The 18339-nt window shown below is 46.6% G+C and overlaps 3 protein-coding genes across 5 annotated transcripts in view; 1 reads left to right on the forward strand and 2 right to left on the reverse strand.

The window, feature by feature from the left end:
- Positions 1 to 18339, reverse strand: part of ankrd22 (ankyrin repeat domain 22) — a 107217-nt gene that overhangs the window by 25670 nt on the left and 63208 nt on the right. The gene's annotated exons all lie outside the window — the stretch shown is intronic.
- Positions 152 to 13668, reverse strand: sgms1b (sphingomyelin synthase 1b). Of its 3 annotated transcripts, none has more exons than XM_067245488.1 (6): positions 13622 to 13668; positions 6340 to 7205; positions 4536 to 4653; positions 2756 to 2909; positions 2322 to 2488; positions 152 to 2010 (listed from the first exon to the last, which is right to left on the reverse strand). In XM_067245488.1, exons 2-6 carry the CDS (start codon positions 6984 to 6986, stop codon positions 1831 to 1833), a joined length of 1266 nt encoding a protein of 421 aa, XP_067101589.1. In that variant the 5' UTR covers positions 6987 to 7205; positions 13622 to 13668; the 3' UTR covers positions 152 to 1830. The 3 variants fall into 3 exon arrangements, with proteins under 3 accessions (XP_067101589.1, XP_067101588.1, XP_067101590.1); XM_067245487.1 differs by lacking the exon at positions 13622 to 13668 and adding an exon at positions 9623 to 9727; XM_067245489.1 differs by lacking the exon at positions 13622 to 13668 and adding an exon at positions 7766 to 7824.
- On the forward strand, positions 14288 to 18128 carry minpp1b (multiple inositol-polyphosphate phosphatase 1b). Its single transcript, XM_067244375.1, has 5 exons — positions 14288 to 14984; positions 15299 to 15493; positions 15720 to 15817; positions 16156 to 16286; positions 16910 to 18128. The coding sequence occupies exons 1-5, from the start codon at positions 14399 to 14401 to the stop codon at positions 17310 to 17312; spliced, it is 1413 nt and encodes a 470-aa protein (XP_067100476.1). The 5' UTR covers positions 14288 to 14398; the 3' UTR covers positions 17313 to 18128.

Genomic DNA, 18339 nt, shown 5'->3' on the forward strand with positions numbered 1-18339 from the left:
ACATCCTGGTCAAAGTAAATCTTCAAACCATAATCATTCCTATGTATGTGTTTGTAAGCAAGCAAAAAGTAAATGACATTTTTTGGGGGAACCTTAAGACAAATAAATAGCATGTAATAATTAAACAAATAAAATCATTTTGAGTAAAATGTTTGCAGAATATAATTTATTTTCAACAATCGTATAATTTCTTCCATGGTTACAAGAAGCATTTCTTTTATCGGGTGGTTTAACCGGGGACAGGTCTGAGGTATACAATAGAGAGAGGTGATTGGATCAGTCCTCAAATCAGGAAGCAAACGTATCTTCAGATGATCTCCCATAGGCTACATGACGACCCTGGACAACCCCTAGCTAAGCCCCTATTGACAGAAACACTTTTACGAATATTACATCATATAAGGTTGGCGATATTAGCGAAATTACAAAATACCAATCAGCTTATAAGAGAATAAAGTGGAGATGTCTCTCCTGTTTGCACCTATCATGTCCCCAGTTCTATTCAGGTGTCATGCCAAGGTCCTAGAGGGTGGTACTGGACAAGGCCCAGCGGGGACAGGACTCCATCTCAGACACGGTCTGGAACTGGTCCAAGGCTCAAACTATGCAGTTTCTTGGCATAGGCAAGATAGAACACAGGTTTTTAACTTCACAGGGGAACCATGTAAGAAAGCATCGATATAATAAATAAAACAAGAGACACAGAATGAAATGATTCAGGACAATGTTATGGCGAAACGTAGCTGATTGGGAAAGAATACTTCAGTTCAGAACAATGATATTAGTAACATTCATAAACAGGGTTAGACTGGTTTAAATGTGCTATGTGCAGCGGGTGTGTTAGCATCATTCGATCACAATCCATCGACGGTTTACTTTCCAAGTCGCAATACTTTTGTAACAATCTACAGACGCTTTCAAACAGATCCATAAAAATATAGGACTGAAAGCAACTAGGAACATTTTCAGAACATTACGGAACATTCCAGAACACACCGGAATATTCTGGAACACACATCATAGCTGTGCAGTCAGGACAATAAGGCACTGAAACATTTCATCCGTCCAGTTCTCCTTTGACCCCAAATGTAAAAAATCTTTTAGCATTTACAGTTCAAAAAATAAACTTGCTATATGCTTTCGATTAGAAAATGCTCTGCAGTGTGAACAAGTTCAGTGAAAATGATTACAAAAATGTTAAATACCTACAAGGCATAGGACATTGTTGTTTACGCACAATACATTTTCTAATTGTTATGACGACGTAAGATACTTGGAGTCATGTGACCACAGCCAAAAAACGGCTTTTTCATTCACCCTCACTAAAACCTGCTGCTGTTAATCTTGGCCACAGTAACACCACCTTGTTAACTTGGCAAACACACACAGGGACACATCTTTCTGGCGCGGTCACACCTATATCAAATACTATTTGAAATCCTCTCAAAATACTTCGAAGCTTTGGCTGGAGAGAGAGTCAGACTGGGGAGAATATTCACATGGGGGAATTAGTCCAGCAGCTGTTGATGCCACCAGGGTCCCTTGCTGGTCAGGCACCAGGGCCTGTGTTTCAGGGGGACCTTAAAGGGAGACGGACCAGAGTGCAGGGTCCATCCAGAGATGGATAGATAGAAAGGGGATGTTCTTGTGGCACTTTAGGGGAGGGGGGAGAGATGTTCTCAGGGGCCCCAGCCCCTTTCACCGGGTCAGCCCTCGTTTGTCAGTCATTCAGGAATTATTTTCCATCCTTCCTTCTGTCAACATGTCAGAATCCATCCCTCCATCCATTGACTGTCTGCCTGTCTGTCTTTCTGTCTACATGTCTGCCCGTCACGGGAACTCGGTCTCCAGCCTGCTGTACTTGGCCTGGCTCCTGTGGGCATGTCGCCACGACCACGGCAGCTGGTAGTTCCGCGGCACGATGCAGTGGACGTTGAGCTCCAGGTACAGGAAGAAGCGGTACCACCACACCCTGGCCAGGAAGTTGCTCTGCGACGCCTCCTTCAGAACCTGGGAGGAGAACACAGAACACGCGGCGCCGCATTGGTAAACGTCTGCAACGTTCCAGATCTTTAGAACCCCAGCGACGTGGAATATGCCGGGGACGCCCGAACGACAATTTGGGAGGCAAAACTCAACAACGCACTGGATCCTTTTTTATAGACAAGATCGGGGTTTCAACATAAAGTACAACGTTTCCCCTTCACGGCTCTGACAGCATTCCTAACCAGGCCACAACATAACACCCTCTCACATCCATTTTCTTCGTCTGATACGAGGGGGAAATCCCAGGCTTCCATCTGAGCCGCTGGAGGTCCTACCTGCTGGTTGGCCATGGTGTGGTACCACCAGAAGAGGCGGGTGGTGATGTAGTAGGCCACCACCACGTCTATGGAATAATGGTCGTGGGCCAGCAGGATGCAGAACAGCCCCACGGCACACAGGGCCCAGCAGATCCAGTGGTACCACCAGAACCTCTTGGGAGAGTCTGGGAGAGGAGGAGGAGTTGGGGCAGGAGAGAGAGAGAACACCGTTAACTGGAGGTGCAGTGGACTCGGTCGACCACCGGGTGTCGCTAGAGCTCCAACGCTAAGCTGAGACGGGTTCCGCGTGGACCCAGAGGAAGACTTGGTGGAAGCGGTTAAGTGTGTCATGGTGTCGCAAGAACTGATGAAGAGGTGGTTGTGTGTGCTCGTGTCTTTTAAACTCTGTGTAGAATAAGGGTCCTGTGTGTGTGTGTGTGCGCTTTACTCACACTCCCGGATGAAGAGGTAGGTGAGCGTGAGCATAACGGTGTGACCGCTGTAGAGATAGTCTCCACACATGTGGTGAGACCCTGTGATGGTCAGGCCTCCTCCTGCTATCATCTGCATCACCCTCCGCATCTGGGACAACCTATCTCCAAACAGCTACACCCACACACACACACACACAAAGAGGACATGGTCAATTAAATAATTCAACTGGATCTGTAGCGCAGCAGATGTTGAGTCGGATGGTTCACCCAGTAGGATGGTTCACCCAGTAGGATGGTTCACCTAGTAGGATGGTTCACCTAGTAGGATGGTTCACCCAGTAGGATGGTTCACCTAGTAGGATGGTTCACCCAGTAGGATGATTCACCCAGTAGGATGGTTCACCTAGTAGGATGGTTCACCCAGTAGGATGATTCACCCAGTAGGATGATTCACCCAGTAGGATGATTCACCCAGTAGGATGGTTCACCCAGTAGGATGGTTCACCCAGTAGGATGATTCACCCAGTAGGATGGTTCACCCAGTAGGATGATTCACCCAGTAGGATGATTCACCCAGTAGGATGGTTCACCCAGTAGGATGGTTCACCCAGTAGGAGCAAACAGGAACACAGCCCCTAACAGAGCCCCCCGACCAGAGGAGCAGAATAGATCTGTCTGCCACAGGAAGGAGGAGGCTGCTGGAGAGGGCGTCTGCAGCAGAGCTACAGTCTGACTGATAACTGGAGTTTTCCTGTGGAGGAACGGGAGGATATCCTGACCTGGGCCACGCTGGTGGTCATACATGCACACACATATACACACTACTGGAACGCTCCACCCAAACACATATACACACACACACCTCTCGAACCACCCAGCAGTCACACACACACAGCCCTGGAACATCCACAGTGACGCAGTGAGCAAATGTCAAGAGCATCACATGCACATACAAACACACTAATCCTAACGTTGCCACCATGTGTCATAGAGGTTCACTGCCTTTGGAAACAACACTGGAGTGTGACAAACACTGGCATTGGATAATGACACTAGTGGATGATGTCCCTCCTGGTTGGAACTGTGAGAACGTGGCCAGTGGATGGTGTCCCTGGTGGATGATGTTCTTAGGGGATGGTGTCCCTAGTGGATGATGTCCCTAGTGGATGATGTCCCAAGTGTGTCTACTGGAGCTGCGACTCCCACAGATCCCTGCAGCTGACTGACTGGAGTGGAAAACTACGACCAGGGGGTCACCAACTGCAACGAGACACCCTCCTCTCCCCCTCTCCCTCTCCCCCCATCCCCCTCTCTATCCCCTTCTCTTCGTCCATGTCCTTCCCCTTCTTTCTCCTCCTCTCTATCATCACTTTCACTCATTGTAGCGTTCAAACACACCCCCTACACGTTTACAAGAATGCTGTGTAGTACATTGAGAAGCAAAACCTAGTGTGTGTGTTTGTGTGTGTGTTTGTCTGTGTGTACGTGGGTGAGCGTTTTGCAGTGAATGTCAGTATTTATTTCTGTGTGTGTTTGTCTGACTATCTGAATGTCAGTATATTTTTCTGTGTGTGTGTGTCTGACTATCTGAATGTCAGTATATTTTTCTGTGTGTGTGTGTCTGACTATCTGAATGTCAGTATATTTTTCTGTGTGTGTGTGTCTGACTATCTGAATGCCAGTATATTTTTCTGTGTGTGTGTGTCTGACTATCTGAATGTCAGTATATTTTTCTGTGTGTGTGTGTGTCTGACTATCTGAATGTCAGTATATTTTTCTGTGTGTGTGTGTGTCTCACCTTGGGGGAGCACTTGAAGTGCATGCCAGGCACAGGCAGGGTGGTGATGTACATGGTGACACACCTGTAGAGGTAGAGGGTGCCCACGATGAAGAAGAACCTGCGGCCTACGATGGACCTGAGGACCAGAGATCGCCAGGTCAGCAGAGGTCAGGGGTCAACTGCATATCCAAGACCACATGACGCACACAGACAGATATATACACACACACAGATACTGTATACACAAACACACAGATACAGTTAGGTCCATAAGTATTTGGACATTGACACAATTTATCATTTTGGCTCTGCATACCACCACAATGGATTTTAATGAAACAATCAAGATGTGCTTTAAGTGCAGACTTTCAGCTTTAATTTCAGGGTATTTACATCCAAATCAGGTGAACGGTGTAGGAATTACAACACATTTTATATGTGCCCCCCCCCTTTTTAAGGGACCAAAAATAATTGGACAAACTAACATAATCATAAATCTAATTGTCACTTTTAATACTTGGTTGCAAATCCTTTGCAGTCAATGACAGTCTGAAGTCTGGAACCCATAGACATCACCAGACGCTGGGTTTCGTCCCTGGTGATGCTCTGCCAGGCCTCTACTGCAACTGTCTTCAGTTCCTGCTTGTTCTTGGGGCATTTTCCCTTCAGTTTTGTATTTAGCAAGTGAAATGCATGCTCAATTGGATTTAGGTCAGGTGATTGACTTGGCCATTGCAGAACATTCCACTTCTTTGCCTTGGTTGCTTTCGCAGTATGCTTCGGGTCATTGTCCATCTGCACTGTGAAGCGCCGTCCTATGAGTTCTGAAGCATTTGGCTGAATCTGAGCAGATAATATTGCCAGAAACACTTCAGAATTCATCCTACTGCTTTTGTCAGCAGTCACATCATCAATAAATACAAGGGAACCAGTTCCATTGGCAGCCATACATGCCCACGCCATAACACTACCTCCACCATGCTTCACTGATGAGGTGGTATGCTTTGGATCATGAGCAGTTCCTTCCCTTCTCCATACTCTTCTCTTCCCATCATTCTGGTACAAGTTGATCTTGGTCTCATCTGTCCATAGGATGTTGTTCCAGAACTGTACAGGCTCTTTTAGATGTGTTTTGGCAAACTCTAATCTGGTCTTCCTGTTTTTGAGACTCACCAATGGTTTACATCTTGTGGTGAACCCTCTGTATTTACTCTGGTGAAGTCTTCTCTTAATTGTTGACTTTGACACAGATACGCCTACCTCCTGGAGAGTGTTCTTGATCTGGCCAACTGTTGTGAAGGGGTTTTTCTTCACCAGGAAAATAATTCTTCTGTCATCCACCACAGTTGTTTTCCGTGGTCTTCTGGTGTTGCTGAGCTCACCAGTGCGTTCTTTCTTTTTAAGAATGTACTTAAAGTCTGCACTTAAAGCACACCTTGATTGTTTCATTTCAAATCCATTGTGGTGGTATACAGAGCCAAAATGATGAAAATTGTGTCAATGTCCAAATACTTATGGACCTAACTGTATACACAAACAAACACAGATACTGTATACACAAACACACAGATATACACAAACACACACACAGATATACACAAACAGTTGACACTCGTGGAGGGTAGGAGGTGGTCATCATAAAGAATACTGCGCGTCCATCGAAACATACTAAACTCTGTGCAATCCTCTGTATTTCACTGTAAAACTATACCCTGCATAGGCCTCTATACTCTTGGACGTACTCCTGTGTCCCTACAGGCCGGCCTGGTTGCTCACCAGCAAGGTTCTGGCTCCCAGTGTGTGTCCAGCAGGGGGGTCCTACCTGTACTTGAGCAGGAGCAGCTGCAACAGCCACAGGCCCACCAGCACCATGCCGTTGACCTCGCAGATGGTGAAGGCCCACTCCACGCGGCCGAACAGGTCGAAGAACTTGTCGGGCAGGGGCGGGGTGTCCTCCTTGGGGGGAACGCGCTCGTGGACCACCGAGATCATCACCGTGGTGGACACGAAGCAGATCATGGCGTACACGAACGCCACGCCCGTCTTCCCCCACTCGCTGGGCAGCGGCGAGCGCGTGGCCTCGCCCGCCGCCGGGATCTGGATCAGGACGTGGCCCTTGTGGAAGCCGTTGACCGCGCCGTTCCGCTGCGGCTTGCCGTCGTCGGGGCTAGCCTGCCCGGCGCCCGGGGGCGGGGCGAGGGGCGTGTGTTGGTGGGCGTGGCCGTTGGCGTGGCCGTTCTTGTGCGAATGGATGTGGTGCTCGATGCGGAGGGTCTCCACCCTGTCCACGAGCTGCTTCCCTCCGTCTGACGTCACCAGGGAGAGGGGCGGGGACAGGAAGTCGGCGCGAGACAGCTGGAGCAAGCCCCGCCCATCCAGGAGGCGCAGTGCGTCTGTGTACTCCTGCATGCCCTCGTCGCTCAGCCATTGGACAACCTCCTTGCTCGACCAATGAGCCACGGCCTTCATGTCAGGGGTAAGAGGAGGGGGAGGGTCTAGGGGTGTCAATGACTCGATCGGACCAATCCACAGTCCTGTTCAGGTCACGCTCATCACAGAGAGATGTCATTGGCTGCCAACACCTGGAGGCTCCACTCCAGCCAATCACAGTAGACAGTTTGACAAGAGATTATTTGATCCAAGCTGCGGTTGGTATTTCATCTGAGTGAAGCAGGAAGGCCTTTTTTTCTGTGACAGGAAAGAAAAAATAACATTGTTACCAGTGAAGAATAATTCATTTAGTGTTCTTGGCTGTTAGAATAACCTTGTTTTGGCTAATCAGCCCCCTGCCCCCTGCTTCGGAAAAAAGGAAGAGAAATGATGGTGTAACAAATCATGCGTATCAGTACGCAACAGAATCCGATCAAATCAGTTTTTCACGAGTTTCGCACAAACCAAACAGCACAACCAAATTCTCCACACGACACGCGCCTCTTTTCAGGAGGACATGCGACTTCTATTTAGGAAGACAAAGCCTCAACTATCATCGGAAATTCCACGAGAGAACGCTTTCAGGTAGAACATATGGAGAGAGTATGGTACATCTAGCCAACGGTGACACTGATATGGATACACTTAAATAAGACTTGGATCAGGTTTATCACCCACACCCTTGAGCCAATACTGTATCGGGTTTCCACAATCCAATTTCCACTATCACAAATGTTAAGAAAGTTAAAGCATGCGAAGTGTAGTAAAGCATTTTGTGTCGCAAGCAGAAACGGAACAGCCGATGTCAAATTATCTACCTAGTTGATTTCAGTTTCCAGAGGAAAACGATCCAGTTCCAGTTAGACTCAAGCAATTCTCCGAATTGGCAACTAGTATGGAGCGCGGTAAGGAGAAACTTCCCCGCAAGGCATGCGAGGAACTCGGGGAGAATGCTACAGGGGTGGGGCGACTCTGTTTACAAATGTTTCTTTGACGGAGGAGGGGTGATCTTTGGGCCTCATCTGGTATACATTGGCGAGGTCTCTCACCAGCAGCTAAGGGGGGCTCCGCTCTGTCTTAACTGGAGGTTCATATTCAGACACTCAATTTGCATGTTTACTAACTCGATCGCCGTTATACGGGGAGAGAAGGGACTGATCTGGTTACCTTGGCTCATATGTTTTAGATGTAGTTGTGTATGGAGGAATGCATGCATCATTTATATCCGAAGATGTACATTTTCACTCATCAACATATTTAAAAATGCATGAAAACACTAATGATAGCTAGATCCGCTTGGGGCGAGGCAACCATCTGGCTGTTAGGTTCTATTCTCTTTTTTTTCTTTTTTCCTAATTCTTTCTCGGGCACACCCTATAAAACAAGTAATGGACAACTCTGGTCACCTCCGTGGAAAATGTTGTAACACAGGAAACTAGTCATATCTGAATTTCAGATATGACTCAGTTTTCATTTAAATGAACACTGCAAATGTATTCTGATTTTACACAACTGGTGGTGGGGATGAAAGGGGGTCTAATGTACACAATCCTTCGTTAGATTATTAGAAACATTAAAGATCTTGTGAATAAACCACTAATCCTTGCCGTAGAGAGGCCTCTACAGTGACACTATACACAAGTCAGCTATTGAAAACTCAGTACAAGAGTTTGTAGCCTGAGGGTGGTGTGTGTTCTAGAGTATTCTGATGTGAGTATGTGATTGAGGCATTGTGGTTGTTAGAAAGCAAGTATGAAAACAAGTCAGCTGTCCTTGGTAACAGCTCCGTTTTACAGCCAATGCCAAAACACATTTAGTGTCATAACTACACAACACTTGAACTAGGGATCGCGTCATCTCTTTCTAAATCTAAAATCTCCAACAAAGGCTATCTCTAGCCTAGGATTAGGGTTAGGACTAGGTTTAGGTTTAAAACTGGGATTAGGGTTCTCGACGGTCACCAAAACTGTAACAATCCTAAAACCACCAAACCCAGCAGGTGACATCATCCCACAAAACTGTTAAAAACCTGAAATGCACAACCTCAATTTTACCACCTACAATACCTCAACTGTACCATCTACAATAACTGAAATACATTACCTACAACACCACAACATTACTGCCAAAAATACACTACCTCAGATACGGCAGATGACCCACCTGGGTTAGAAAAGCAAGAGTTAAGAGAGGAGTCGATTGGATCAGTGAACGATGGCGATCAGCACACTGTTAATCCACCCGCTAACACCATCACGTCTAATGACACCTGAGAGGAGTACTTGCGAGGTGATTGAACAGTTTTCCCATGCTGCCTGTGAGAACACCGTCCCCGCGCAGAGCATTCCTCTCCCTGCGAACACCACAACACTTCTCTTTCACACTGCCTGCTTCCAAAGTTGTATAAAATAACACTGACTCTCTATGTGAAACTGCTGTCAGTACCATATCGAAAACATCAAATTGTTAAAGAGAAACATTGCGACACAAGCTCATGAAATATGATGGTTCGAGAGATGGTAAGAGCTTGTAAAAAGAATATACAACAGTGTGGTCATAAAATCTTTACATGGGCACAATTCAAACATATAATAGTTTGACCATACTTTAGTCAAAGTGCTGGACTCTGATCTGAAGTCACACCTGCACACACACACACACACACACACACCTACCTAATGTTGTGGCGTTTGTCTCTATTCTCTCCACCCGCTGTTTGCTGGAACAGTACACACACTAAGAGGTGCTCATTTCTCCTCAGTCCCAGAACATGTTTCAACACTTTACGGATCTCTCTTTGGCCAGTTAGTGTGTGCCTCACTCCTCATACAGCCCCTCCCATCCTCCATCAGCCCCTCCCATCCTGTGACTCACAAGAGGATCTCTTCAGCATCTCCTGACAGCTTAGCCAATCATTGTCAGACCTCCGACGCTCTGGAAAAACCTGGTATTTCAAATAGGTTAAGTCGTTTCGAAGAATGAAAGTAAACCAAGCTGTTCCCCCCCCCCCCCCCCACGTACAGCTGCCTATTATCAAGGGTTATTTATGGTTTCACAGCCTCTTTAAAAAAATATTGTACATATTTAATATATAGAAAGAAGTAAAATAAAGTCATCCGACTTTTAACTTACCCAACAAGGAAGAGTGGTTGCTTTTAATTAATGGATGCAAATCTCCATATCAACCTGTTTCGGAACTGAAGGACTACGACCTGAGACACACGCGCGCGCACACACACACACTCTGCTATCACATGAAGCAGAGTAGTGCCGTGATAGAGTTGCCTGGTTACGTGCCTTGGCCTCCCCTCTGCAATCCCTAACCCCAAACGTTTTACTATTAACTCTGCCAGAGAGAACCTTCCTGCCTTTCTGGCTGACTCACAGTCATGTGCTGTTGGGTTAGAGTTTACATATACATCTCCTGTCTGTGTGGTAACGGAAAGTGCGCTACCAAGCCTCAGTGTTCAGCAATGGAGAAAAGGGAATGGTGAACGGGTACAGTGCCTAAACCTGTAAAAAGGTTCAAAGGAAAGAGTTTTCTACATACTAATACAAGCCTCCTGAAAACCATGGTCACCTTTATTTCAATAGGGACTCATGCCCCTTTAAATGTTGGTTTACAATCTGTATGCATCAGCGTGTTAAGTAGCTTAAAGACATTAAGTCATGTCCCCCTGCCTACCACCACCACCCCCACCCTTCCGCCCACCCCCCCCCTTCCGCCCACCCCCCCACCCCCAAGGGAAAGACTGTATTCAAACGAGGTTCTCTTTCATGGAGGTTGAGCGAGACGGTATGGTGTTGACAAAAGATGCCTGGAGGAACAGAATACTGGTCTCCCACCTGTATTGAATTTCACCTGTAGGCCATACCCTGAATGGCCTTCAACTCATTTGTATGTCCCATATAAAAACAAGCAATAACAACAAGTGACTTGTATGGATAGAGGACCAGACACTCAACTCTGTGGTCGGAAACTTAAACAACACTTAACTCCTACCCTTCTATTCTAAATTAAATGAGCCTTTCCACAGTTCCATTGGGCACCTGTTTGGCCCAATCATCTCCTTCCTCTCTCCCATCGGTCCCTGAAGCTGTGCTCCTGCTGTACTGCTATAAAGCCGTTTTCTGTGTTCAGAATGGGCTCTCTATGTCCATGAGAGCTTGATAAGGCTGCAAGGCCAAACACCGTGGTAATCCAGTGAACTTGATCCCTCTACAACCTCTCCGAGGAAACAGATGCACATCCCCGGTTCCCACTCAAACCCGCTCCTAAGTCAACGCCTTTCCGATGTGTTCTATCTGCTGTCCACTAGTGGTCAACTCATGGTCATCTTTAGCCCCTTAACCACTGTGAAAAGGAAGAGAGCCATCAGTGGAGTTTAGGCAGGCCGTCACATTGGCCGAGGAGAAGTCATTTCCTCCTCGAGCTAGCGACGACAGCGATTAGAGCTTTTCCCCTGCCGCGTGTGTGTGTGCGTGCGTGCGCGTGTGTGTTGAAGCAGCTCTTTTCCATTTAACGCCAGCTTCCGCGGACTCCAGTCTACTAGCTGTCCGTCAGACCCGTGGATCTCTGAGGCAGGAGCGTCGAGCCGGGGCCAACGCTCTGACAACTCACTCGATGACTCGCTTTATGAAAACTCAGCTCCTCGTCGTATTAAAAGCCCCTGGCGAGCTGCCTCGAAAGCATCTTCGGCGGTTCTCCTCCGTCGGCTTTAATGTGTGACCATGACAATGGATAGAATCAGTCTCACAGCGTCCCTCACAGGGAAGAGCAAGCGGAAGCTTTTAAGAGAAGAATAGTGAGTTGTTATTACAGTGTGTGGTTTTTGAAAGTCTTCGCATCGACCAGTGGCGTACAGTAACGTCCTATCGTTGGGGTTGGAAGTGAAGTATGGTGGGAGATAAAAAGAAAAAGGTTGGCTCTCCGCCAGGTTTTCCTCCCATCTCTGCTGTGGCCTCTCTCCACGCAGTCAAGGGCCAATGCGTGGCTTCGCCCGACAGCCACTGGACGGCTGCCCAGGGGCCATGCACCTCAACATAATCACAGCGCAGGCATTTCTGCTGGACCAGCAACAACCGACCATGTTCACCTCCGACGACATCGCTCCCCTCGGCTGCTCTACCTGAGGCAGCGTTCTGGCTGAGGTCATCGTGGGAACAGGGAGGAGGCTACCTCGTCGCATTCCTCTCACGGAATGTTCATCTTTTGGGGGGCAGCCAGATTATCATGACACGCAGTCTCCAGAGGGGGGAATTGAAGAATGGCTAGCTGGCGAAAACAGGTCGACTGACAATCCGTTTGGCCAAACACAGTCTAGGCCTATGTGTTTGTGGGCCAACTAAAAGATACAGACAGGCTCGGCATGATTCATAGGCCTGACTTTGGAAAAATATTGACTCAGACTTAAGTAATCTTTTCCATAGCTACGAAACTGAGTTTTATGAAACAGCTGAACTTCCCCCACCAAATTGGAATATGTCATCTTAAGTAGATGTAGTAGAACTTTACATACTCTACTAGAAATATACAGCATGCAGTCGTTTTTTGTTGGCCCACACTTCTCTGGTTGTTATAGCTGACGTTGCTTCGAGGTGCACCAGAAATGCTTGCTGGATGAGACCTGACAACAATCAATTTACATATTGATCACACAGCATTAAAAGTACAGAATCTATAGAATGGAGCGTGACTGCTGATTGGTGGCCTACCTAAAGAGATTCATTGCTATGTCATCAGTTGTCATGTGGTCAGTGGCAGAGACTGTTTAACACTTTGCGTTGACACAGACAACCGCAAATACATTAGATAGGTTGACTGACTGGGAACAATACTTTCACAAGCAACCTTGACACTACCATACAAAGTAGAATGAAAGCTGCGTAAATATTCTCCTGCTGGCTGAGGTTGTTTTCTAGTCTAACGGCATAGCCTACTTAGCTGGCTAATCTAGGTCTGCATCAGGATCACACCCTCTGCTTTTCGTATTCCTCTAAGGACAGCTTAATTCTACATACGGGCACAACTGGCTCACATTTTCCACACACTACAGCCAAAGACTTCCGTCATGCTTTAAATGAACGGCAAGGACAGAACAGAGCAGCAGGATTAAGTAGACCACACACAGTGAAGACAACATCTGCTCTCTGGGTCATGGAGTGGAGATATGAAGACCTACAGGCGGGTTGGGTACAGTTTGGCGCAATTTCAGTTTCAAGACAAGAAACGTTTAATCATTCTCATTAGAATGATTAAACGTTTTTCTTGCCAGAAGACAACTTCTCTCTTCTCTCCTCCACCTACTACATCTAACCACACACTGATACACATATATAAAAGTATTTGACAGCATTGACACAATTTCCAGAATCAATGTTCACCTATTTTAAACATTGGGAGGAGGGGCTCATGGTGACTCAAATTCTAGGCACATTTTATATGTACATATTTTAACGAAGCTTGTTATGGGATATGCATATAACACTGAGATGGCAAACAGATTATGTGACAGCTGGTTATAACCACCAACGTCGTGAACAGCTATTCAGAGAAAGCGACAGCTAAGTTTGCTAGCTAGCCAGCTAACTTGGCGAATTAGGTGTTTCCTAACATGACACAGCTAGCTAGCTGAATCATGTCAAAACGTTTTAACTTCAGTTCTGCTTCTCACCTTTACCGGTGTGCATCAGGTGTGCTGGAAACGGCCGCGGCACTCTGTCAATCAAGATGCGGAAAGCGCGCTACGTTGGACAATCCTTGCCTCCGAGGACAGTCAACTGGATTGGCTGTAAAATCAATCTGCAACTGTAACCGAGCTACATGAAATGCCTGTAGCATTTTCTCATTGGCGTTTTAATTAAAGGTATAAACACAGGCTTGTATGTTAGTAAGTGGCCGTGGCTAAACCTGCAAACTATATCAGTAGAGAAATATGTGTGCAAGAAAATCTGTGCCTCGTGCAAAAGCGGATTAGTGAAAGATGCGATTTACTTTGAAAATAATAAATGCTGTTTAGTCGCCCTCTGGCGTTTAGGTAGCAAACATGGCGCTCGAACCATTATGAAAACGATTTCATCAAAGTTGATCATTATATTTAATGACAGCTATAGAAACGTTTACATGAATAATGACCTGCGTTGATGATAATTGATTTTTTTTTAACCTACAACGGTGTTGTGTTTCTTAATTTTTTATTGAATACATGTATGTATGATAGCCAATGTTATGTAGCTTTACAAACGCTTGGATACATTATGGTTGGCCAACTAACTGGAGCTGAGTTCAAAGTGCACACAACACGGAACAACAATAGACAAAACAAACCGCTGCAGTGGTGGATGGCTTGGCCAAAGATCATGTTGCTGTAGCCAGCGAGCTATGCCAAATTTAGCACTTTTTTGTATCAAGCTAGATAGTTCAGACTTTCTACCTCAAGTATACTGACGAAATGACACCTGCATTTTCCAAACAAAGTTTGATTTTGACCACTTTTAGCCTTGCCTTGACTCGCCTATCTTACTGTTCTATTGCAAAAGGCAATGTTGATTCAAACATACCACTAATAGCTAACTACTTCGGGACAAAAGGCAGGTATGAGGACGTTAACCCATATCTCAGAGACAACATCCTGGCCGTTAATACATCGAGACCACCGTCCTCCGATTGCAGTGCGATTCATCTGACTGCTATTATTCGGCATGGGACGCGGTATCCAACTACCAAAAACATCAAGAAGATACACCGACTGTACGACCTCGTGGTAAACGAAGCATCAAGCACCGAGAAATGGCTGGAACATATCCAAACCGAATGGAAGATGTGGTACACGGAGGACATGGACGGCAAACTGGTGCAGAAGGGAAGAGACGACCACAGACACCTAGCTATCAGGCTGGCAACCATGTTCCCCTCACTGGTGTCGGAGGAAAACCTACGAGGTGGACGCATTAAGTTCACCACCAGCTCCAAACACAGATGTGTTGACAGCATTGAAGCTTTCCAGGTCGGTTTGCTCAACCTCTGGAAGGTGAAAGGTTAGTCCCGGGGCATGAGAAAATATTTTTCCTCTAGAAACCATCCTGTATCTGGGCCAGTCTTAAATGCCAAATTATATTTGAGTGGGTATTGTGAAATTGACACTTCAAGTCAGATGGTCTTCCACTCTATAGCCAGGTGTTACATGGTTGGTACAGAGTGGAATGAAGGCAGAACTCACTCAGCAGAAACCATGTAAAATCTGACCCCACTTCACCACCAAAGTAGAGAGACATATATGGTGCACTGGACATCAGAAAGTGTACATCTGCTGCCTCCTGTACAGCTGTTTTATGATGTGTCGTATATGCAGATGTTGGACAACTGCACGAGATCGACGACGACCTGATGCGTTTTTTCGACAAGTGTCAGAGGTTTGTGGAGAGTGTGGAGAACAACCCGAGCGCCCTGATGGAGGTGAAGCTGTTCAAGGCCTCCGCAGCCATGCAGAAGGTGCAGAGGAAGATGGCCGACCGTCTGCGGGTGCCCTACAGCCTCGTCACCCCAGGTGAGAAACCACATTAATCACTACTTCCTGTTCTTCTCGATAAGGGGTTGCCGGGAAACACTAATACAAGACAGTATCCTTCATGTACCCTGAGTGCGAGACGTCAGTAAAATGCAATCTGGTTACTGACGCACTGTGTTTGACGGACATAGCATAGGTGTTGTGCATTTGATTACTGCTAGATAGGGTAAACCACTCACTGCAGTATCCGGTTGTCTTTCTCCAGCTATGGTGGAGGCAGCCTTCTTCCTCTGCTCCTATGAGTTTGCCATCAAGTCCCTCCACTCCCCCTGGTGTCAGCTCTTCGACGAGGAAGATGCCTTGGTAGGATGAGTGAGAGGAAGGCAGCATGCCACAGAGCACCTCTGACCCCAGGGGTGTAGGTTTAAAAAAAGGCAAATCATCCTCCCCCACCCTCCCATGTCTTCCTCCACTCTCCCTCCCTTGACCTCCCCCACTTTCTACCACTGAACTCTCACCCCTCCCTATTCTACCATCCCCCTATAGTGACAGGATTTAAACACACACACGCATCCCTATTGTAATAACAAATATACAATGTAAAACCTTAGTTGTGTGCAAGCCAGGTCTTTGTTTTTCAGACAATGCTTATCCGGTCTGGTGTAATCTATCTGTATAACTTAGTACTCTGACTGCTCCAGGTGCTGGAGTACAAGAATGACCTGAAGCAGTACTGGAAGAGAGGCTATGGTCACAACATCAACCGCAAGTCCAGCTGCACTCTCTTCCACGACCTGTTCAACCGCCTGGACCTAATTTCACATCAGCACAGGTGAGACAGCTGCAGCAAGAGTCCTTTTGTGACTTCCTATCGGATCTGACCACCTTTAACAAACACTACTTCTCTGCGCTACTGAAAAGCTAGCAGTTTGATGGTGCCGTTGGGTGTTATTAACATTTGTGGAGTGAGTTAAACCATTCTCGACGCTGTTGCAGTAGCGAGTCGGCATGGCCAGCTCACTATTGATTGCCCACTTGCGTAGACTGGCTGTGCTGGAGATGCAGTGATAATCCAGTTCTGTGTTGCTAACTGAAAGGTTGATTGTTATTGTGGAGCAGGACTGCTGTGACTGTGTTTGTTAAAGCCTGAGGGTCCCCTCCCTGTGGGATTGGGTTACAGCTGCAGACAAGGGCTTGTTTATCTTTTCTGTGGAGGGTTACCTGCAACATGACCGTTTGGCGACGCTGTTCCTATTAACCCGTTCATCTACCCTCGACGGCCAGTGCTACAATGTGCTGACGTGGCAACAGTAGGACTGTGGGGTTGCGGTTTTAAAGGGATACAGAGAGTATTTGGCATTTCCATCACATAGTCAACTATCTCACTGTCTATTCCCCCCCCCCCCCCTCTCTCTCTCTCTCTCTCTCTCTCTCTCTCTCTCTCTCTCTCTCCAGGTCGGGCCAGGTGTCGGAGGCAGTCACCGTCCAGGTGGGCCACGGCGAGACCCTCCTCCCCCTGCTCTCCCTCCTGGGCTTCTTCCGGGACGTGACCCCCCTCACGGCTGACAACTTCCTGTCCCAGCGCGAGCGCGCCTTCCGCACCAGCCGCATCGTCCCTTACGCCGCCAACCTGTTGTTCGTGCTGTACGCGTGTGGCGAGGGCCCGCGCCTGCAGGTCCTTCTCAACGAGAGGCTTGTGACCTTCCCTGGGATGAAGGAACCGGCCCCGCTGTACCGCGAGGTCAGGGAGCGCTACGGAGCCCTGCTGCAGGGCTGCGACTTCCACCGGGAGTGTGGCGTGACCCCATCCCGACACACCGAGCCCCACCACCCACACAGTCACAACTCTGAACTGTGACCCAGGATGTGTGGGGCTGCAGCACCAGGCTGAACGCATTCTGAATACGTTATTCCGGTTTCTTTGATTCAGACTGTATCTCATATTCATGGTTGCTGGACCAGTATTGAATACTGTTATGCACAAGCACCTATACCAGCATGTACCTTAGTCAGTTGTGCCAAAATGTGCTAAATTAAATCAGTGTTATAAGTAACACTTCTACTATACAGGGTTAAGGGGACTATTGGTTTTGAGACGGAGGGTTTCAACCAAACAAGTTGTAGTGTACACTACAGCAAACTGTGTACTATTTTTAAGACACAAAAAGTTATATAACCAAAATATAGCCTTACATTTCTCAGGTGTCTGCTTAATATTTCAGATTTTTGTTTTTACTTTGATGATGAATGAAAATCTGAGTTTTATTCAAACCCGATTTTCCAAAACAAGATGGAGCTTTAAACTTTATTGCCTTGAATTCACATTTAATGTATGTCAATTTTTCTTTTCTTAAAACTGTCAATATTGTTTTTTTATCCAGAAGATCAGACAAATGGGCAACCCAATGTGTAAACGGGTATTCCTGCGCAAGGGATATACTCCACAGGAACACCAGGGTTTGAAAGGCAAATTAATTGTAATTAATTATATTCTTTATACATTGTTGATCATAGCCTACTAGGTATCATGCACTCATTCTCATGATTCCGAAACGACGTGTTTTAGAGGTGGATGCTGATCGGTTTATTTGGCTTGTGTTGGGCAGTTTTCAGTAACTGGAGCGAAATTTCTTTTCTTTTTAAAGTTTTAATAAATTGATTTTCAAACTGTCAATTAAGACTGAATGTCAAATGCATCTATAAAAAAAGATAGCGCCTTGAGAACCACACATGTACAGTCAAAGTCAATTCAAAGACTTCAGATATGTTGCTAAACTAGTTAGTTAACATATTAATGATAATAATACGCATGGATTACTGACATACTTAAAAAAAAATAATCGAGCCCCGGGGGGAAGAACATCGTGTTTTCAGACGTTTTTCTG

The sequence above is a fragment of the Osmerus mordax genome, chromosome 10, assembly GCF_038355195.1.
Source record: "Osmerus mordax isolate fOsmMor3 chromosome 10, fOsmMor3.pri, whole genome shotgun sequence".
Classification (NCBI taxonomy): Eukaryota; Metazoa; Chordata; class Actinopteri; order Osmeriformes; family Osmeridae; genus Osmerus; species Osmerus mordax.

What these genes read in the sequence shown, in the direction of transcription:
- minpp1b (XM_067244375.1), top strand. Translation starts at nt 14,399, where the DNA reads ATGACACCTGCATTTTCCAAACAAAGTTTGATTTTGACCACTTTTAGC. An exon ending in CAACCTCTGGAAGGTGAAAG is followed by an intron (nt 14,985 to 15,298) that starts GTTAGTCCCGGG and finishes TCGTATATGCAG; the next exon opens with ATGTTGGACAACTGCACGAG. An exon ending in TCGACGAGGAAGATGCCTTG is followed by an intron (nt 15,818 to 16,155) that starts GTAGGATGAGTG and finishes TGACTGCTCCAG; the next exon opens with GTGCTGGAGTACAAGAATGA.
- sgms1b (XM_067245488.1), bottom strand. Translation starts at nt 6,986, where the DNA reads ATGAAGGCCGTGGCTCATTGGTCGAGCAAGGAGGTTGTCCAATGGCTG. An exon ending in CTGCTCCTGCTCAAGTACAG is followed by an intron (nt 4,654 to 6,339) that starts GTAGGACCCCCC and finishes TCTGGTCCTCAG; the next exon opens with GTCCATCGTAGGCCGCAGGT. An exon ending in CTACCTCTTCATCCGGGAGT is followed by an intron (nt 2,489 to 2,755) that starts GTGAGTAAAGCG and finishes CTCCTCTCCCAG; the next exon opens with ACTCTCCCAAGAGGTTCTGG.